Genomic DNA, 22,651 nt, shown 5'->3' with positions numbered 1-22,651 from the left:
GAACCTTTGCTGTACTCCCTTCATAGCAAGAATGCCATTTTCACTTATTCAATTTTGTCCATGTTCATTAGCTGTTTGCTCTTACAGACATAAATTAGCAACTGAACTGTATAGGTGACATTATTTTTGTGTATTAAAAGGAGTTTACCAAGTAGAAACTGAACTGTAACTCTCCATCTCCTTCTCTGTGCTCGATGCATCAGGCCCAGCAAACCCGGAAGTTTAGATGGTGTTAGTTTTGGAGCAGTTGCAGTGTAATGGCTGAAGGATGGAAATAGTTTCTGGGCTTGTGTCTTACGCCCTTGCAAAGTTTCTTTTTCTCTCGCGGCTATCGAATAAAGAAGATGCAGGGAAAATCAAAAAAATGGAAGAAAAAGTGTTAGAAGTTTATGGTAAGTCTATATAAACGGAATAGACATAGATGTTGTTCAATAAGAAGGTCAAACTAATGAAAAAGGGAAGCTTCAGACCTAGCAAATTTCTATAACTTTTGCATAGCACTAGAGTAATCAAGAGTTAGTTTTAATGCCTAATACAAATGTCCCAAAAGAAACTGTTAAACAAGATGGTTACTGTACATATACTTTCCATTGAAAACTGTGTATTCTCATATACTAATAATATTTGTGTAGAAACTATTCGCCCACATCATGTCATTTTAAAACTGACATTAGACATGGCATTGCCAAGGCCAGTGTTAACTGCCCATCCCCAATGGTCTTTGATACAACTGACTGATTTACTAGTCCATTCAGAGAGCAGGTTGTTAGTAACATGGTATCTTTGCTGAAAGTTAAAAATTAACAAGCCTCGTCAGTCTTGGATTTAGCCCCTTTCAGAATCTGTCCTATTCTGTATGGTTATTAAAAAATGTAATATTGATAAAGCCGAAGGAATGGTGTTATACTGGTCTTGAGCCTGTCAGCCGCTCCCCCCCTAACTCCACAACCTTTCCTGCTGTCTGCGCAATGTCCCATCAACAGGCCAGGAAAAGATTATGTTGTAGGGCAAGTGTCTGGGTTTCTACTTAGTGCTGCTGTATACTGGCCATATTTGATCATCGGAGGAGAGATGGTTCTGTCAACTTCAATAATGTTGATAAAAGACATTCAATAATGTTGATAAAAGACAAAAAGAATTTCAAAGTTCCAAATCTCCCAATCTTTTAAATGTTACTTGAAGTTGAAAACATGAACGGTTTGGGGGTACTCAATCCTGGAAATGGTCTCCAGCTAACTACTTGAATGAACCTTGGGTTAGTTCACACTTGAGGCACTGATGCAATGCCAATTTGTGCAGACTTTGTGCTGTAATTGTTCTGTAAGATTTATTAGTCTAACAGTGCTGTTTAAAGCTCTGTAGATGATTAATGAACAGTGAGTATACAGGCGATGAGATGATCTCAAACTCTCTTGCTACCACGATAGACATCATCCATACCAGAGATCAGTACAGTACAGAAATGCATATTTAAAATTTTTACCAGATTTCCTGAATGTGTGTGTGTGTGTGTCAGGGTGAGCTGAGAGGAGCAAGACGGGTGGGGGTTTGGTGGGCTGGGGAACATAAACTGCTACAGAAAGTTCCAAAAAGCTGAATAAATCAGTTTAGCCGCACTTTGTAAAACTTCAGAGTCAGTGGAATGAGTCAGGGGAGAGTTGGGAAGAGGGTCAAAATTTACAGTCATACTTAAGTGAGTTGCTTCAGCCCTAAAATGAATGGTTCAATTTCTAAGCTAACCTATTAGAGTCATAGAGATGTACAGCATGGAAACAGACCCTTCAGTCCAATCCGTACATGCCGACCAGGTATCCCAACCCAACCTAGTCCCACCTGCCAGCACCTTGCCCATATCCCTCCAAACCCTTCCTATTCATATACCCATCCAAATGCCTCTTAAATGTTGCAATCATACCAGCCTCCACCACATCCTCTGGCAGCTCATTCCATAGACGTACCACCCTCTGCGTGAAAAGTTGCCCCTTAGGTCTCTTTTATATCTTTCCTCGCTCACCCTAAACCGATGCCCTCTAGTTCTGGACTTCCCGATCCCAGGGAAAAGACTTTGTCTATTTATCCTATCCATGCCCCTCAATTTTGTAAACCTCTATAAGGTCACCCCTCAGCCTCTGACGCTCCAGGGAAAACAACCCAGCCTGTTCAGCCTCTCCCTGTAGCTCAGATCCTCCAACCCTGGCAACATCCTTGTAAATCTTTTCTGAACCAATTCAAGTTTCACAACATCTTTCCGATAGGAAGGAGACCAGAATTGCATGCAACATTCCCATAGTGGCCTGACCAATGTCCTATACAGCTGCAACATGACCTCCCAACTCCTATACTCAATACTCTGACCAATAAAAGAAAGCATACCAAACGCCGCCTTCACTATCCTATCCACCTGTGACTCCACTTTCAAGGAGCTATGAACCTGCACTCCAAGGTCTCTTTGTTCAGCAAAACTCCCTAGGACCTTACCATTAAGTGTATAAGTCCTGCTAAGATTTGCTTTCCCAAAATGCAGCACCTCACGTTTATCTGAATTAAAGTCCATCTGTCACTTCTCAGCCCATTGGCCCATCTGGTCCAGATCCTGGTGTAATCTGAGGTAATCCTCTTTGCTGTCCACGACCCCACGAATTTTGGTGTCATCTGCAAACTTACTAACTGTACCTCTTATGCTTGCATCCAAATCATTTATGTAAATGACAAAAAGTAGAGGGCCCAGCACCGATCCTCGAGGCACTTCACTGGTCACAGGACTCCAGTCTGAAAAACAACCCTCCACCACCACCCTCTGTCTTCTACCTTTGAGCCAGTTCTGTATCCAAATGGCTAGTTCTCCCTGTATTCCATGAGATCTAACCTTGCTAATCAGTCTCCCATGGGGAACCTTGTCGGAACGCCTTACTGAAGTCCATATAGGTCACATCTACTGCTCTGTCCTCATCAATCTTCTTTGTTACTTCTTCAAAACACTCAATCAAGTTTGTGAGACATGATTTCCCACGCACAAAGCCATGTTGACTATCCCGAATCAGTCCTTGCCTTTCCAAATACATGTACGTCCTTCCCTCAGGATTCCCTCCAATAACGTGCCCACCACCGAGGTCCGGCTCACTGGTCTATTGTTCCCTGGCTTGTCTTTACCGCCCTTCTTAAACAGTGGCACCACGTTTGCCAACCTCTAGTCTTCCAGCACCTCACCTGTGACTATCGATGACACAAATATCTCAGCAAAAGGCCCAGCAATCACTTCTCTAGCTTCCCACAGAGTTCTTGGGTACACCTGATCAGGTCCTGGGGATTTATCCACTTTTAACCGTTTCAAGACATCCAGCACTTCCTCCTCTGTAATCTGGACATTTTGCAAGATGTCACCCATCTATTTCCCTACAGTCTATATCTTCCATAACCATTTCCACAGTAAATACTGATGCAAAATATTCATTTAGTATCTCCCCCATTTTCTGTGGCTCTACACAAAGGCCACCTTGCTGATCTTTGAGGGGCCCTATTTTCTCCCTAGTTACCCTTTTGTCCTTAACATATTTGTAAAAGCCCTTTGGATTCTCCTTAATTCTATTTACCAAAGCTATCACGTGTCTCCATTTTGCCCTCCTGATTTCTCTCTTAAGTATACTCCTACTTTCTTCTAAGGATTCACTCGATCTATCCTGTCTATACCTGACATATGCTTCCTTCTTTTTCTTAACCAAACCCTCAATTTCTTTAGTCATCTAGCATTCCCTATACCTACCAGCCTTCCCTTTCACCCTGACAGGAATATACTTTCTCTGGTTTCTTGTTGTCTCATTTCTGAAGGCTTCCCATTTTCCAGCCATCCCTTTACCTGTGAACATCTGCCTCCAATCAGCTTTTGAAAGTTCTTGCCGACTATCATCAAAATTGGCCTTTCTCCAATTTAGAACTTCAGCTTTTAGATCTGGTCTATCCTTTTCCATCACTATTTTAAAACGAATAGAATTATGGTCGCTGGCCCCAAAGTGCTCCCCCATTGATACCTCAGTCACCTGCCCAGCCTTATTTCCCAAGAGTAGGTCAAGTTTTGCACTTTCTCTAGTAGGTATATCCACATACTGAATCAGAAAATTGTCTTGTACACACTTAACAAATTCCTCTCCATCTAAACCTTTAACACTATGGCAGCCCCAGTCAATGTTTGGAAAGTTAAAATCCCCTCCCATAACCACCAATTTATTCTTACAGATAACTGAGATCTCCTTACAAGTTTGTTTCTCAATTTCCCTCTGACTATTGGGGGGTCTATAATACAATCCCAATAAGGTGATCATCCCTTTCTTATTTCTCAGTTCCACCCAAATAACTTCCCTGGATGTATTTCCGGGAATATCCTCCCTTAGCACAGCTGTAATGCTATCCCTTATCAAAAATGCCACTCCCCCTCCTCTCTTGCCTCCCTTTCTATCCTTCCTGTAGCATTTGTATCCTGGAACATTCAGTTGCCAGTCCTGCCTATCCCTGAGCCATGTTTCCGTAATTGCTATAATATCCCAGTCCCATGTTCCTAACCATGCCCTGAGTTCATCTGCCTTCCCTGTTAGGCCCCTTGCATCGAAATAAATGCAGTTATTTTATTAGTCCTATCTTGTCCCTACCTGCCCTGACTGTCTGACTCACTTCTGTTCTCAGATGTACCTATCTCAGATCGATCTCTTTCCTCACCATCTCCCTGGGTCCCACCCCCCCCCCCACCTTACTAGTTTAAATCCTCCCAAGCAGTTCTAGCAAATTTCTCTGCCAGTATATTAGTCCCCTTCCAATTTAGGTGCAATCTGTCCTTCTTCTACCCCAAAAGAGATTCCAGTGGTCCAAAAATGTGAATCCTTCTCCCATACACCAGCTCCTCAGCCATGCATTCATCTGCTTTATCCTCCTATTCCTGTCCTCACTAGCTCATAGCACTGGCAGTAATTCAGATATTACTACCCTTGAGGACCTCCTTTTTAAATTTCTGCCTAACTCTTTGTAATCTCCCTTCAGAATCTCAACCTTTTCCCTTCCAATGTCGTTGGTTCCAATGTGGACAATGACCTCCTGCTGGACCTTCTCCCCCGTGAGAACATTCTGCACCCTCTCTGAGACATCCTTGATCCTGGCACCAGGGAAAAAACACACCATTCTGCTTTTTCTCTGTTGGCCACAGAAACGTCTGTCTGGACCTCTGACTAGAGAATCCCCTAACACAATTGATATCTCGGAAGCCAGCATATCCTTCATTGCATTAGAGCCAGTCTCAATACCAGAAACTTGGCTTTTTGTGCTATGTTCCTCTGAGAATCCATCACCCCCTACATTTTCCAAAACAGCATACCTGTTTGAAATGGGGATATTCACAAAAGACTCCTGCACTAGCTGCCTACCTCTCTTACCCTTCCTGGAGTTAACCATCTATGTGACTGTATCTGAGACTTTTCCCCCCTTCCTATAACTGCCATCCATCGCATACTGTTGCTGTTGCAAATTCCTCATCGTTTCTATCTGTCTCTCCAACCGATCCACTCGATCTGATAAGATTCGCATCCAACAGCATTTATGGCAGATATAATCCTCAATGAAAGGGGATTGTTCAATGATTTGTAATCCATGATGTGCACCTTGTTTCCAAGTTGGGTATTAAAGATGGTTGGCAAAATTGCATTGCCTTGTGGTACAATGGTGCAATAGTTCGATGCTGATTTTCAAAGATTGAATCAATTCCATCCAGGTGGTACTGTTTATACAACAGAATGACTAACTAGAGCACTTCAAAGTGATTGGAAGATTTGACTTAGAATCTCTACAGTGTGGAAACAGGCCCTTCGGCCTAACAAGTCCACACCGACCCACCCAGACCCATTACTCTAACCTGTATTTACCCCAACTAATGCACCAAACCTACACATCCCCGAACACCATGGGCAATTTAGCATGACCAATTCACCTAACCTGCACATCTTTGGATTGTGGGAGGAAGGATGTGCAAAATCCATGCAGACAGTTGCCTGAGGTTGGAATTGAACACAAGTCCCTGGCACTGTGAGACAGCAGTGCTAACCACTGAGCCACCGTGTTACCCACTGGAGTCAAGAAGAACTGCACAATGTGAGGCAAGAGTCATCAGTCAGACCATACTGGTGCAGGTGATGTGGTTCCTTCCTCAAAAAGCATTAGTGAATTTATAAATCACAACAGCTATTGAATTGAAATGTGTAATCTCCTATGGTGGGATTTGAATATAGAACATTACAGCACAGTGTCTAGATTAGAGTGGTGCTGCTGGAAAAGCACAGCAGTTCATGCAGCATCCGAGGAGCAGTAAAATTGACGTTTCGGGCAAAAGCCCTTCATCAGGTATTCCTTCATCAGTAATTGTTTTTACCCATTACAGCACAGTACAGGCCCTTTGGCCCTTGATGGTTCCACAGGTTGGGACAACAATCTGAAGCCCATGTAACCTAAACCACTCCATTTTCATTCTTAAGTTTATCCAATGACCATTCAAGTGCCCTTAAAGTCAGTGAGTCTACTACTGTTGCAGGCAATGTGTTCCATGCCCCTATTGCTCTCTGAGTAAAGAAACTACTTCTGGCATTTGTCCTATATCCATCACCTATCGATTTAAAGCTATGTCCCCTCCTGCTAGCCATCACCATTCAAGGAAAAGGGCTCTCACAGTCCACTCTACCTAACCCTCTGATTATCTTATATGTCTCAATTAAGTCATCTTTCCACCTTCTCTCTCTAACGAAAACAGCCTCAAGCCCCTCAGCCTTTCCTCATAAGACCTTCCCTTCATACCAGGCAATATCCTAATAAATCTCCTCTGAAGCTTACACATCCTTCCTATAATACGGTGACCAGAACTGTACGCAATACTCCAAGTGCAGACGCACCAGAGTTTGTATAGAGTTTCGTGGCTCCAAAACTCAATCCCTCTCCCAATAAAAGCTAATGCATCGTATGCCTTCTTAACAACCCTCTCAACCTGGGTGGCAACTTTCAGGGATCTATATACAAGGACACAGATTTCTCTGCTCATCTACACTACTGAGAATCTTACCATTAGCCCAGTACTCTTTATTCCTATTATTCCTTCCAAAGTGAATCCCCTCACATTTCTCCACATTAAACTCCGTTCACCACCTCTGAGCCCAGCTCTGCAGCTTATCTATGTCCCTCTGTAACCTTCTATATCCTTCAGCACTATCCACAACTCCACCAACAATGTCATCTGCAAATTTACTAACCCACCCTTCTATGTCCTTATCTAGATCATTTATAAAAATGACAAACAGCAGTGGCCCCAAAACAGATCCTTGCAGTACACTACTAGTAGCTGAACTCCAGGATGAACATTTTCCATCAACCACCACCCTCTGTCTTCTTTCAGCTAGCCAATGTCTGATTCATACTGCTGAATCACCCTCAATCCCATGCTTCTGTATTTTGTGCAATAGCCTACCATGGGGAACCTTATTAAACACCTTACTGAAATCCATATACACCACATCAACCGCTTTACCCTCATCCGCCTGTTTGGTTGCCTTCTCAAAGAACTCAATATGGTTTGTGAGGCACAACCTACCCTTCACAAAACTGTGTTGACGATCCCTAATCAACTCATTCATCTCTAGATGATTATAAATCCTATCTCTTATAACCCCTTCCAATACTTTACCCACAACTGAAGTAAAACTCACTGGTCTGAAATTACTAGGGTTGTCTCTACTCCCCTTCTTGAACAAGGGGACAACATTTGCTATCCTCCAGTCTTCTGGCACTGTACCTGTAGACTATGACGACATAAAGATCAAAGCCAAAGGCTCTGCAATCTCCTCCCTAGCTTCCCAGTGAATCTTAGGATAAATCCCATCCGGCCCAGGGATCTTATCTATTTTCACACTTTCTAGGATTGCTAACACCTCCTCCATGTGAACCTCAATCCTGTCTAGTCTAGTAATCTGTATCTCAGCATTCTCGACAACATTGTGTTTTTCCAGTGTGAATACTGTCAAAATGTATTCATTTAGCGCTTCCCCTATCTCCTTGGATTCCACGCACAACTTCCCACTACTATCCTTGATTGGCCCTAATCTCACTCTAGTCATTCTTTTATTCCTGGATTAGTGGTCCTGGAAGAGCACAGCAGTTCAGGCAGCATCCAACGAGCAGCGAAATCGACCTTTCGGGCAAAAGCCCTTCATTATTCCTGATGAAGGGCTTTTGCCCGAAACGTCGATTTTGCTGCTCGTTGGATGCTGCCTGAACTGCTGTGCTCTTCCAGCACCACTAATCCAGTATTTGGTTTTCAGCATCTGCAGTCATTGTTTTTACTTTATTCTTTTATTCCTGACATACCTATAGAAAGTTTTGGGTTTTCCTTGATCCTACCTGCCAAGATTTCTCATGTCCCCTCCTGGCTCTTCTTAGCTCTCTCTTTAGGTCTTTTCTGGTTAAGTTGTAACTGTCAAGCACCCTAACTGATCCTTCACGTCTCATCCTAACATAAGCCTTCTTCTTCCTCTTGACAAGAGATTCAACTTCTTTTGTAAACCATGGCTCCCTCACTCGAACCACTTCCTCCCTGTCTGACACGTACATACTTATCAAGGACACACAGTAGCTGTTCCTTGAATAAGTTCCACATTTCAAGTGTGCCCACCCCCTGCAGTTTCATTCGCTATCCTTTGTATCCTAAATCTTGTCCAATCACATCATAATTGCCTTTCCCCCAGCAAAAACTCTTGTCCTGCATTATGTAGCTATCTCTTTCCATTCGCTAAAGTAAACATAACTGAATTGTGGTCACTATCACCAAAAGTGTTCACCTACCTCCAAATCTAACACCTGGCCAGATTCATTACCCATTAACAAAGCCAATGAGTCATTGCCCCTTGTTGGCCTGTCTGCATGCTGTGTCAGGAAACCATCCTGCACACATTGGACAAAAACTGACCCATCTAAAGTACTCAAACTCTCAATCTTTTGGATTGTAAACCCAAAACCACGAGTATTTTTCATCATTTTGGTTTTCTTCGAGCAAGCATGTGGAGCAACTTTATTTGTTCATGTCTCTGACCTGTCAGGTTCGGAGTAATGCTTCACTTATGGAGAATTAAAGGAAATAAAGCAAAATGCTTTGTGAGATGTTATTTTTAAAATTAATTAGAGAGAACAAGGTAGGTTTAGACTTCCAAAACCACTTCCTAACTTTTGAAAACAAAGGTATGCATATTGGCATCAAAAGTGGACAATTGCAATCACCACATAACTGAGTGGTCCAGATTAATCTATATTTGTAAACAAAACTGACTATACCCAGCCTTCCTCCAGGTACCATGAATAGTTCTATTAAGTTCACACCAGACTCTACTCCCCCCCCCCCCCCCCCCTCCCCCCTCCAATCCATCTAAAGCTTTACCACCTGTGTCACCAGATAAGACCCATGGTTCTATATCGATAACTGTTCTATGGACATCACAGTAAAATTCTTAAGACCTATGTTATTTAATTCCTTCCATAACCTCATTGCACCAATCCAATTCCTTTGTGTCCTTTAGATCTCTGGCTCACACTTCTTGTGCTTCCCATCCTCCAACACTGGCAACAGAGCCTTCGGCCAACTTTGCTGCATTATCTTAAATTCCTTCTCGAGTTCCTGTAACCCCTCCTCCCCCACTCCAGATTCCTTACTGTTTCTTTACGCATCTTCAAAATCTTGTCAAAGCTTGTCTTTTGCTCTGTGCTTTTGGCTATCCATCTGAACTCATGCTACAAAGTGACTCAGTTATATCTTTGTTGTAAATCACTGTGTTATAATTGCTATATCAATGCAAATGCTTTCTTCTAATGCAATGTTGCAAACCAGATGGGCCAAATGACCTCCTTAGGTGCTATAATAATTCTGATTTTATGATCATGTTTGAGCACTACAAAGTCCAGTGGCTCAAATTGGAGAAATCAATGCTTGTTTTCCCAGAACTTGAAATCCCAGATCATGTCCTAGCTCATTTGCATTTCCTCCAGCTCTTTCCCCCAAGCAATGTTACTTAAATTCCATTTAGAAAGAATACAACATATGCAGGATCTGTCCAAGCTAAAGTTAAGCAAAAGGAATGCCTGGAAACTAGAGTCGTGTTTTTAACTTTTGATAGAGCTCATAGAGTTACTGCAATGGGACATGTAGTAGAGTAACTATCTAATTATAGACTGTGAACTTTAGAGGTATGAACTGTGAGAAAGTGATGCAATGGTTGAAATGGTGTTCTTCATGTACTGCTGGATTGAAAGAGATTGTAAATTAAATTTTCCACTCTGCCGGCGATCTTGTTTGGGAAGCATCAAACTCTATGTAGACAAGAATCCAAACCTTAACCAATTAAAATCAAAGTAGCAACGAACTTACTCTGAGACTGTAAGTTGGAGGTGAAGTAGCAATTCCCTTTATGATGGAGAGCATCATTTTGGAGGTTTGTAAAAGTCTGAACCAGGATTCTGTTGAGATTTAAATGAGTTTTGTAACCAAAAGCAGATAATAATACTCAAAAGTATTAACTTTTGTTTGCACCTTTGTCCTATGTCAGATATCATTCGTACAATTCGTGACCCAGAGAAGCCCAACTCTCTGGAAGAGTTGGAGGTCGTAGCTGAAGAATGCATCGAGGTGAAATCATTGGATGATGATGAGTACCTCATCATTATTCACTTCAAACCAACAGTACCTCACTGCTCTCTAGCCACACTAATTGGTGAGTGAAGAAAGAAAGACCTTGCATTAATGGAATGACTTTCATGACCTTAGCATGTCCAAAAGCGCTTTAAAGCAATAAAATACTTTTGAGTATAGTCACTAAAGCAATGTAGGAAATGCAGTGGCCAATTTGTAGGCAGCAATTTCCAGAAGCAGCAATATATCTATGACCAGATAATCTGTTTTATTGATGTTGAGTGAGAGATAAATATCAGGTTCAGGGTGCTAGGGAGCAGAAACAATGCCCTGAGGTCTTTTATGCGCCCAAGACATCTGAGGCAACAAACACAACTTTGGTTTAAAATCTCATCCAAGTTACAGTAGCTCCAACAGTGCAGGATTGCCCCGAGACGCTGCTGAAAAAGTATGCCTGGATTTTGTGCTCAGATCTCCAGAAAGAGTCATTCATGAATGTGGGCATTGCTGGCTGGGCCAGTGTTTATTACCCATCCCCAGTTGCCACTGAGAAGGTGGTAGTGAGCTGCCTTCTTGAATAGTTGCAGACCATGTGCTGTAGTTTGACCCACTGTGCTATTAGGGAGAGAGTTCCAGGACTTTGACCCAGTGATATATTTACAAATAACGAAGGTGAGTGACTTGAAGAGAAACTTGCTGTGATGGTGTTCCCTTGTATCTACTATCCTTGTCTCTCTAGATTGAGTCATAGGGATGTACAGCATGGAAACAGACCCTTTGGTCCAGCTATCCTAACCTAATCTAGTGCCATTTGCCAGCACTTGGCCCATAACTCTCAAAAACCTTCCGATCCATATACCCATCCAGATACCTTTTAAATGCTGCATTTGTAAAGGCACCTGGATGAATATATGAATAGGAAGGGTTTAGAGGAATATGGACTAGTGCTTGCAAATGGGACTGGATTAGATTAGAATATCTGTTCAGCATGGACTAGTTTGACCGAAGGGTCTGTTTCCATGCTGTACATCTCTGTGACTCAATCTAGAAAGACAAGGGTAGTAGATATATGGGAACATCATCACAAACAAGATAGTGATTGCTACATGTTTGGAAGGTGCTGTGTAAGGAGCTTTAGTTTTGCAGTATGTTTTGTAGATAATACACGCTGCTGCTATTGAGTGTTGGTGATGAAGGGAGTGCTTACGGATGTGGTGCTAATCAAGTGGGCTGCTTTGTCCTGAATGGCGTAAAGCTTCTCCAGTGTTGGTGAAACTGCATTCCTCTGGGCAAATGGGGAGTATTCCATCACGCACCTGACTTGCACCCTGTAGTTGGTGGATAGACTTTGGGGAGACAGGAGGTGAGTTACTCACTGCTTTGACCTGCTTTTATGGCCACAATTTATATGGCAAGTCTAGTTCAGTTTCTGGTCAATGGTAACCCCCAGGATATTGTTAGTGATGGTAATACCATTGAATGTCAAGGGTTGATGGTCAGATTCTTTTTTGTTAGAGCTGATCATTGACTGGCACTTGTGTGACACAAATGTTACTTGCTACTTGTTAGCCCAAGGTCTTGCTGCATTTAAACATGGACTGCTTCAGTATCTGAGGAGTCGTGATTAATACTGATCATCGTGCAATCATCAGTGAACAAGCCATTTATAAAGAAAACTGGAACCAACACTGTATCCATCAGAGGTTTCGGTTTTATGAATCAATCTATCTGCTGGACAACCTATTCCTTGAACAATACAGATTAAGGCTCTGTTGGGAGGGAAAACATAGAAAAAAAGTGAAAGTTCCTTGTATTCTGCCACTCCACTCTTATCAGAGCCTCGCATAAGTGTTCCCTCATCAAAAGGTTTTCGTATGTCTTCTATTTGAATGTTGCCTGATGGCAAGGTTACATTTATCGTTTAGGCAAATGTGAGGATGCTGGAGATTAGAGTTGAGAGTGTGGCACTGGAAAAGCACAGCAGGTCAGGCAGCATCTGAGGAGCAAGAGGCTTTTGCCCGAAGTGTCGATTCTCCTGCTCCTCAGATGCTCTTGACTACATTTGTCATTTCTCTGTCTTGATGTGCAGTGATACCGGTCCTCTATTCTTCCAAATACAACAAACTCTGCATAGCCCTCTGATGCACTGTAACCAGTTCACCACAAAGGAGGAGAAATTAAAGAGGGAATAGCCTATGCACAAATTTTAGCAAGGATATCCTAGAACATTGCTGTGTTTAAAATAAATGAGATGTACGAATGATGGCTGCATGGTTCCTCCTGGGCAGGTAGGCAGCCTGATGAGTGAGAGACTATTGTATGACAAACAGAGATGGTTGCTGGCAGTAACAGCATTCTGAGTTTTCCCTCAAGTTGGGGACAGCTGTTTAATCGTCCTTATCTCTCCCTCCCCACCAGCACCACCCCCAACTCCTTCACAAACTTCCTGCTGTTGCCAAGGTTACACACTGACCCACCGTGAAACTTTCCTTGACTGTGGTTGTTCTTCTGAGTCCTGCAATAAGAACAAGATAGACGCTATTTAAATGCTTTGCAGTGTTAACACTGTGTCATTGTTGCTGAGTTTTGAGCAGAAGATGGGAGTTTTCCACAGCTGTTGTGTTATTTTTACAAGTTTGTGTCCTTCTTCAAATAGAATTAACCTCCCGATGGTTTGGTGCTCATTGCTGTCACTCTTGGATAAATAAAATAGAAATAGAGATCCTGGGCATTGTTGCTTCCTGTTTCTTCTATGCAGTGGGTTGTGACCTATGCTAAACATTTAAAAGTAATTGTATTTGAGGGTTAACAGGTTAAAGGTCAAAGGACACTGAATCAGTTTTCTTGTCAAGAGTTGAAAGAATTTTCACACAGTTGATTGTTAGAGCTTTATTCTTCTCTAAATAATCTATTGACAAAACTAAGTACCTGTTGCACAAGGCTTAGGAAAATGTTAGATGTCAGAGATTGCTATCCTCACCCACTCTTAGTAAAATCTGTTTTTTAAAAAAGGGGTGAGGGAAGATTGTTTGACTCAGTGGGTTCAAAAGCTGCATTTTGACCTTTAGGGCTTGACTGGATCAATGCAGATTGAGAGGATGAATGTCTCCACACTCCCAGGATGCAAGGCTCCGAGCTGAAATTACTTTGGCGAGTCTTTGCTTTTAGGCTCAAGCCAACAGCTTAAATGTTCCTGAGGATACAATCTGACCAAAATGTGGGAAATCAGAAGTCATAGCGTTCTATTCACAGGGGTGCTCCTCTCTGGATTTGGATTAGTGTGTGTTAATGGGGTGCAGTAGGAGGAACTGTACATTCAGCTGCAAGCACAGGATGCAGAATTGGTGTTGTCCTAACTCCCTTTGATTACAGTTTCCTGAATCAGCATGCAAGAACTCAAAACAATCTCCCACACTGACCTTGTATTTACAGGTGCAATCCAAAGGCCCAGGCTAATGCTCTGGAAACATGGGCTGAAGCCTCTCACAGCAGCTCGTGACATTTAAATACAATGAATAAAGCCTGGAGTATAAAATTAGTCTCCGTAATGGTGATCAGAAAACTAATGGCATAAGCACCATCATTAAAGTCCTTTTGGGAGTAAAATCTGCCATCCTTACCTGGTCTGGCCTACATATGACACCAGACCCACAGCAATGTGGTCAACTCGTAATGACCTACTCTCTGAAATCAATCCATGGGATATAAGGGATGTGCAACAAACGCTGGCTTTACCAGAAATGCCCACATCCCATGAAGGAGTTGTAAAAAAAAGCTGACCAGACAATTTGCTGATATTTAATATTATTGATATGATATTTTAGATTTAATGTACTCAAGCATTAGCCGTTCATCAGGAATGATGACCTTACTCCTGATGAAGGGCTTATGCCTGAAATGCCGATTCTCCTGCTCCTCGGATGTTGCCTGGCCTGCTGTGCTTTTCCAGCACCACACTCATTGACTCTGATCTCCAGTTTCTGTAGTCCTCGCTTTCTCCCACATGTACCCAAGTACAGGAGTACAGTGAAAAGTGCATAATGTCACCACACATGGTGCCATCCGAGATACCAAAGTACCTATGTACAAGAAAAACCTTAGGTACAAGGCAGTAAGAGAATTGATGGTTATAAAGTTAAGCATTATTTCACAGAATAGTCAAAAATAAAGAAATAAGTTATCTTTTACATTAAAATCTCTTGTAGTTTAAACTAGGAAAATAATTGAAAAAGCCAAAAGGTCAACAGTCTTTGACGAGTTCTCCACTTATCTCGCTCCCCAGGGGGTCCTCAGCTGTCTGTTCTCACTGATGACGTCACTGCAGATACCATCACTGTTGCTGATATCACCATCTCTCCAATCTCCCCACGGTGCTTCGGGAACATGCCTGGGCAGGATCTACCCATGCTGAGCCGAGACACTGCCATGATTCACTGAGAGATTGATCAAAATACTGTCTAGAGACCAGGCTGAGACACACCACGAGCCACTAGGGGACCAGACCTGGACCCACTGAGAGACCAAAGGGGGAGAAAAAGAGAAAGGAGCTGAAGACTCCAGTTAGAGCATCCTACTCCACTGCCATTAGGATGTATGCTGAGTGTTAAATATTGGTCAGGAAACTGGGAGACCTCCCCTACCCATTTTCAAGTGCTGTCCCGGGACCTTTTATATCTATCTGAAGGGCAGCTGGGACCTCTATTTAATGTCACATCTGAAAGATGGCATCTCAGACGATGCGGTACTCCTTCAGTACTGCACTGGGAATGCCAGATTGGACCATGCACTTAAACCTGTTGATAAGGGAACTCTTATGCGAGGGTTTGTAGGTCAAAAAAATTGCTGAAGTCAACAATAGCATCTCCCTTCTGGCCTATTGGGCCCATCCATAGAGTAACTGAGACTCCAACCAGGAAGATGATGGCTTGATCCTTGATCTGTGTTGAATTGGGCAGAACAGCTCATTTCAGACAAGATGAGGGGAAAGATCAAGAAGGGGTCTGTTTAGTTTCTGATGTTTAGGTGAAAATAGGGCAAGAGTTTGTGTGAAATCCCCAAATTGACTGCCAATAGAGGGCAGAAATTAGGAGGTGCTCCTGAAACTATCTCAGAAAAAGATGAGAGAGTTCAAAATAGGAGAGAATTGGCAAGGAAAATAACATTGCTGTGAAAGGTATTAGTGATCATTTTTGCATTAATTTATTTCATGTTTATAGGTCTCTGTCTACGAGTCAAGTTGCAAAGGTGTCTACCATTCAAACACAAGGTAAGACAAAGAAAAATGTTGCTTCAACTTCCAGGTTTCATTGACGTAGAATTTCTCATGTTATTTTGATGATGGGATGTTGCTTAATGTATTCCCTATAGCGTTCCAAGAAACCAATACTAGCCTTGGTTTTGATTTAATCAGTACATGTGGGATAGAAAATATTGCTACAACATCTGGTTATTGAGGAGTTCTCCATCCTAATGAGGGCAAAGGCAGCAGAAAAAGAAAGCATCAACCCCTCTGGTTTCCCTCCAATACATAACATCCTGCCTTGGATCTATATCACTGTTCCTTCACTGTAACTAGGTCAATAATCTAGAACTGTCTTTCTAACAGCATTGTGGACACAGTTATACAAAATTAACTGCGGCTGTTAAAGAGTTAACTCCACACCATATTTTTCAAGAGTAGAAAACAACAAGACATCTTGGCCTTGCTAACACCACTGATACCACCTCCTTTTTACTATTGCTGAAAAAATATATTTAGTCAAAGCTTTCTGTCTTATACCCATCAGGATGTTTCATAAGAATATCAGTATAAAAGGGAATACCAACATTTGTAATCTATGAGAAGAGAGTGCTAATTAATGTGTGGACTCTGATTGTTAGAGGTATTGCCGTGGAGAATGCATAGGTTAATAATGACTGACAATTAACAGCTAATCTATTTTTTTAAGGCAGATTGATTCTGATTGGAAACTGCTTTGCTTTTAGTAATTAACCAGAGAATGGTTGTCACCTATTTTGCTAAATTGAAATAGGGCAACATTCAAATACAGGTCACAAGCAGAGTAGTTAGGAATTGAATTGGAAAACTTCAGTTCTGGAGGAGAGTCACAATGGACTCAAACTATTAACTCTTTCTCTGTACACGGATGCAGCCAGACCTGCTGAGTTTCTCCAGCATTGTCTTTTTATTTTCAATAGCTTTCATTTCATTATGAGCTTATACATTTCAGAAACCAAGCATTTCATGTAAGTCTTTGCAGTAACATTATTTTAACTCCTAAAAAATCTTCAGTGAGCCTCTGGATGAAACACTCTGGGTGTAACCCACTTTCTATTTGTGTGTTTGGGTTTCCTTGGGTTAGTGATGTCATTTCTTACGGTGATGTCTTTTCCAGCTCTTTTTTTCAGGCGGTGGTAAATGGGATCCAATGTATTTGTTGATAGAGTTCCAGTTGGAATGCCATGCTTCTCGGAATTCTCATGCGTGTCTCTGTTTGGCTTGTCCTAGGATGGATGTGTTGCTCCAGTCGAAGTGGTGTCCTTCCTTGTCTGTATATAAGGATACTAGTGAGAGTGGGTGATGTCGTTTTGTGACTAGTTGATGTTCATGTATCCTGGTGGCTAGTTTTCTGCCTGTTGTCCAACGTAGTGTTTGTTATAGTCCTTGCAGAGTATTTTGAAAATAACATTAGTTTTGCTTGTTGTCTGTATAGGGTCTTTCAAATTCATTAGCTGCTGTTTTAGTGTGTTGGTGGGTTTGTGGGCTACCATGATGCCAAGGAGTCTGAGTAGTCTGGCAGTCATTTCCGAGATGTTTTTGATGTAGTGGACAGTGGCTAGGGTTTCTGGACGTGTTTTGTCTGCTTATTTGGGTTTGTTGCTGAGAAATCTGTGGACTGTGTTCATTGGGTACCCATTTCTTTTGAATACACGGAATTGGTGATTTTCCTCTGCTCTGCGTAGTTCCTCTGTGCTGCAGTGTGTGGTGGCTCATTGAAATAATGTTCTAACGCAGCTTCGTTTGTGATTGTTGGGATTGCTTCTTGGGAAGCAATCTATCACACTCTCTTTTAACAAAAACACAAATTGCTTGGAAAAGCTCAGCAGGTCTGGCAGCAACTCTGGTTTCTCTCAGAGTTAACGTTTTAGGTCCAGTGACCTGATTTACTGCATCCACAGTTCCTTCAGTTTTTATTTAGTACTCTATTGGTGTATTGATGACTCTTCATTAATGAATTGACTTTCAGAGGGAAACCTATTCACTATCAAAATTATTCATCATCTTAATATCCTGTTCTAAATCTAATCTTGGCCTTCTCTGCTCAATGGAAAACAAATGACATGCGTTTATCTAACACCTTTCATGGCTGGAGACATCCCAAAGCCAATGAAATACTTTCACATTGTAATTGCTGTTGTAAAGTGGGGCAACATGACAGCCAATTGCAATGTGTTTTTCCCCTGACACTGGTATGGCACAGTTATTGCTGTTCATCGCTGTTAAAGGAGATGATGAATAAACTACCGATTTGATATTCTGCAAATCTTGGTCTGGGGAAATCTTTGACCATTGAATCCTATTGATATTAGTCATGTCACAGACTGGCTGCTATATGATGATCTCTGACACTGTCAAGCCAGTAGTTCTGGTTATTGTCTCTTTTATCGCTTAAAAAAAGTTACCGTATGAAGTAGTTGATAAGTAATTAAATGACATTTGTGACTTTACAGTTGGAAATTTACATCTCTCAAGGGTCGCATTCTACTGAGGAAGATAGTAAGTATGTTCTAATTAAATTCTGTATTATGACCAAAATAATTTTTTTTAATTGCTACACCACTTGTATCCTAATTGTCCTTTTATTAACCCCTTTTATTGCCCAAAGAGACACCTCTAACTGTTTCACATATTCACAGAGACAGTAAAACAGAGTGAATTAGAGTGAAATGTTTGCAAGATAGAAATTTAGGGGAAATACTTGTGTCAACAGTTAGTGTTTGGTGTGATAAACAGAAATCTCCAGTATAGCAGGGTAGCAGGCAGGTCTAGGCATTTGAGGCATGTTGTTGTAGATTAACAGGAAGCAACTCATATTTTCCGTGCTCTCTGATCTCACAATGCTTAAACATTGATGTGTAGAAGCAAAGTTGGGGGTAAGGCAGTTAGATTCAGATCCCTAGTATTGGGATCTTTTCCTCCGATGGGCCAAAACATTTCCCCAAACACTTAAGTGAATTTGCTACACACCATCTTTGTACACTATTGCGTTATTTATTAATAGGTCTGCCTTTTATTCCTTTTTTTTTAAGTTAATAAGCAGATCAATGATAAGGAGCGAGTGGCAGCAGCGATGGAGAATCCAAATTTACGAGAGATTGTGGAACAGTGTGTTATAGAGCCAGATGACTGAACAATTACCAGCCACATGGATAAACAACAACTACTCACGTCCTGTTGTTTGCAAAATCTGGCAAATAAGGATTGTCTCTTTACACATCTTACAAACTTTTTTCCAAAAAGCTTCTTTTTACCTTTATACTAATTAAGAAATTTCTAATATAATTGTTCAGTTTCAGGTTGAGAATATCATCCTAAACATGAGGATTCTCTGAAATACTTGAGGCTCAAAGTTAATCCAGTAATTGAAAGTGCACTCTTCAAAATATTGCCCTGATGCAAATTGATATGCAACATTTAATGTTTCACTACTATTCAGCTATTAAAATAAGAATTTTCAAGAACAAGACTGAGGGTTTCAGCTACTAATTCAGATTGTAGTGGTCTCAGCATGTTGGAAGAGGATTATATTGTCCCGACACATCCCATCTCAAAGGGAAATCATTTACCCTGGTCCTGTACATTTAATAACAAGGTAATGAAGTGCTGCACAAAAGGATTCATTTAAAATTTTACCTCCATCTTTATACACTGTTCAATGCATGTGTCAGAGATGTCTAAAGTCTAAAAAGCAGAAAATAGTGAAAAGTAAAATCAATATTTGATGATTTTTACTACATTATGAAAAGCTGTTTTATTGTTTGATCTTTTATTGAGTAGTCCACTTTCAATGTTAATTATCTGTTGCTTCTCAAAATAACCACAAGACAGACCTGTCACCAATTCCACTTAGTTGCTGAAGTTTTATGACATGAGATCTGTTACATGTAACCTAACCCATTAAACTTGCCAGACAGCTTTCAAGCCATGAGTAACAACCCGGGAGGAGCCTGCATTCCTACGCGTGTCTACATAGTTGTTGCAAGTCTCAGGGTTTCTATTCTCCATTGTTATGTGTGAATAATGAAAGGGAATTGGAGACAGGGTTTTGTTTTCAGATGTTCTTTAATTTCTTAATTCGGAAAGTGCTCAGGGTGCTTTTTTTTTTGGGAGGAAGCCAGAAAGAAACTGAAGATGTGGGGTGAATTCTAACTGGTTACTCTAACCAACATCACCCCTCCACCCGCCCGCAGTCTCTAGCATTCCAGATGTAGATATTCCTGGAAAAACAGCTCCAAACTCAAAGCGGACTCTGAGATGCTGGGAAGATTTTAAACAATCAAAAGTAATGTTGAATTTCACAGCCTGCAAATCAGATCATTAATGTAAGCAGTAGCAAAACAATAAAAATAACCGTGAGCAAAATACAAAGATGTATGCCAAATGATACCATCAGTGTGAATTGGAGGGCAGGCATCATTAAGTCCTGGAGCCCACATTATCTTTTATTTCTCATAAATAAATAGCCCATTCACCATCACAAGGCTATAATCATTGTTTATGTTCCACCCTTTCAGCACATCCTTCCATTCCACCCTTCCTCTTGGACTAACTTTGACAATTTTATCCAACTGGCTCCTGCAGTGGATGAACACAACAGCTAAAAGTTCAGTTGTCCAGATAAGTCGTACTCCTGTGGGGGGCCATTTCCTCAGATTCTTGTAGCCCTTCACTACACTACCCATTTTCCAGGTAGAAAAGCAATAATTGTTAGCAGGCTGCACAACCAAAAGTGGCATCACAGCTGAGCTGGGTCCTGTCCTTGGCCAATCTTCACAGAGGTACACTTTTCAACAGCAGTCACTGGATGGTGATCGAGCAAAAATGGAAATGAGTCCTATTCTTCTGCCCACACCAACAACACCTCCACCCCGTCCCCTTCCAGGACACTCATACCAGCATCAATTCCCTAATCAATAACCTGGCTATACAAACTAGGGCACTGGGAGCCTTTCAGAATCATATATACCAAGTGAATCACAAAGTGCTGCTATGAGTCAATGTTTGAATCTACTTTTAAAAATGTACCCTGTTAGGCCAAGCTATTGGTAGTTTGCATTTACATTAATGACACTGTGATAATTTTCTTTAGCCATGATGGGGCTTCCTATTATTCCAGTCATTGGTCTTGGACCCTTGCACTGGCTTTTATTGATCAGAAGATTATTTGGGGAATGAAGGGTGCATCTGGTGCACAAACCTGGTTATAAACCTTGGACAGTTTACTGTCTGGTGGATACTATTTGCTTGGAATTAAATGGGAGTTTACTGAGAAAATGTGTTTCAGTTTTTTCAAAATTCATTGTGCAAGTTTCTAAGGGTCAAAACCTTTCCACAGTTTGTCTCCGAGGGTGAGTTTTTTTAAATCTGAGACTCTGCAATGTCTCGCGAAACATCTTAAATGTTTTTATACATTTTGCAATTGGCTAGACAAGGTTTGCCCTCTTACATAAACAAATTGGAGGAACGAACATTTTGGTGCAGATCTGACTGATAAAGTTGCTTGCTCAATTCATCTGTCTTTTGTAATATTTTCAGATGTGATAGAACCCTTTAGCCTCTGCACTGAGTGAATACAGATTTGTGTCAGGACTGAGTCTTGTTGTATACATTAAAATAAATGCAAAATACTACAGATGCTGGAAATCTGAAATAACAAATTCTGCAAAACATACATTAAGCAAAAACACTGGAGAGAAATTGTGTTTTAGATAATGATCTTACATCTATTGTATGTAATGTTACTAATTTGTGATTTAACAAATGTATATTACAGAAACATTTGGATTACAAGCGTGCTGTAATTTTTAAAAATTTGTTTAAAAACTTGAAAACTTAATATCATTGGACTAGTAATCCAGAGTCCCAGGCTAGTGCTATTGGTTCAAATCCCATGATGGCCGATGGTACAATTTGAAATCAGCAAAAAGTTGGGCTGATGTAACCATTGATTGTAATAAAACCCCATGTGTTTCACTAATGCCCTTTAGGGAAGGAAATCTGCCATCCTTACCTGGTCTGGCCTACATGTGACTCCAGACCCACAGCAATGTGGCAGATTCTTATCTGCCCTCTGGCTAATAAATGCTGCCTAGCTATTTGTCCGTGTCCACATCCCATGGACAAATATTTTTTTAAAAAATAACTACTATGACCAGATTCTGATCAACTGTTTTCGGATGTCCTTTTGCATGGCATTATTTCTTGTTTGATCACGCCCCACAAAGTGCTCTGGACTATTACAAGATGATACATATGTGCAATTTGTTGTAAATCACATTTCTGGTTCCTAGGTCCTGAACCTCCAACACCTCACAGCTTTATTTTAAGTCTCATGAAGTAAGGTGACTATTATCAATTTCAGATACCCTGAGATGTATTTTACTGCATAATTGTAGAGTCCAGTCCGACAAGGATCAGTATACATACTAGAATAATAATACTTTCAGTCTTTAGACAGCCGAAAAATGTTTTGGGGTCACTTTCACCCTTCTTACAGGATTATTTATTTAGTTCAGTCATCGAGGGCCACAAATGAGGTCACTGTCTCCTGAGAGATGCTTGTTGCTTGTGTCCCTATCTGGGGGGTTACATAGGTAAGGGGAGGGTGAAAGGAATAGGAAGTTGGTACAATGTGTGTGGGGGGGGGGTGGTTGTGTAATGTCACAGTCATTGACACAAAT

The 22,651-nt window shown here is 41.2% G+C and overlaps 1 protein-coding gene across 2 annotated transcripts; it reads left to right on the top strand.

Moving 5' to 3' along the window:
* Positions 1–215: 215 nt before the first annotated feature.
* Positions 216–21,761, top strand: ciao2a (cytosolic iron-sulfur assembly component 2A). Of its 2 annotated transcripts, none has more exons than XM_072565330.1 (5): positions 216–392; positions 10,608–10,772; positions 15,907–15,956; positions 18,422–18,467; positions 19,001–21,761. In XM_072565330.1, the coding sequence occupies exons 1-5, from the start codon at positions 269–271 to the stop codon at positions 19,099–19,101; spliced, it is 486 nt and encodes a 161-aa protein (XP_072421431.1). In that variant the 5' UTR covers positions 216–268; the 3' UTR covers positions 19,102–21,761. The 2 variants fall into 2 exon arrangements, with proteins under 2 accessions (XP_072421431.1, XP_072421432.1); XM_072565331.1 differs by having other exon boundaries at positions 18,422–18,471; positions 19,001–19,104.
* The last annotated feature ends 890 nt before the right edge of the window (positions 21,762–22,651 follow it).

The sequence above is a fragment of the Chiloscyllium punctatum genome, chromosome 48, assembly GCF_047496795.1.
Source record: "Chiloscyllium punctatum isolate Juve2018m chromosome 48, sChiPun1.3, whole genome shotgun sequence".
NCBI lineage: Eukaryota > Metazoa > Chordata > Chondrichthyes > Orectolobiformes > Hemiscylliidae > Chiloscyllium > Chiloscyllium punctatum.
This window is presented reverse-complemented; position numbering and strand designations above follow the sequence as displayed.

What these genes read in the sequence shown, in the direction of transcription:
- ciao2a (XM_072565330.1), top strand. Translation starts at nt 269, where the DNA reads ATGGAAATAGTTTCTGGGCTTGTGTCTTACGCCCTTGCAAAGTTTCTT. An exon ending in GTCTACCATTCAAACACAAG is followed by an intron (nt 15,957 to 18,421) that starts GTAAGACAAAGA and finishes GTGACTTTACAG; the next exon opens with TTGGAAATTTACATCTCTCA. An exon ending in GCATTCTACTGAGGAAGATA is followed by an intron (nt 18,468 to 19,000) that starts GTAAGTATGTTC and finishes TTTTTTTTTAAG; the next exon opens with TTAATAAGCAGATCAATGAT.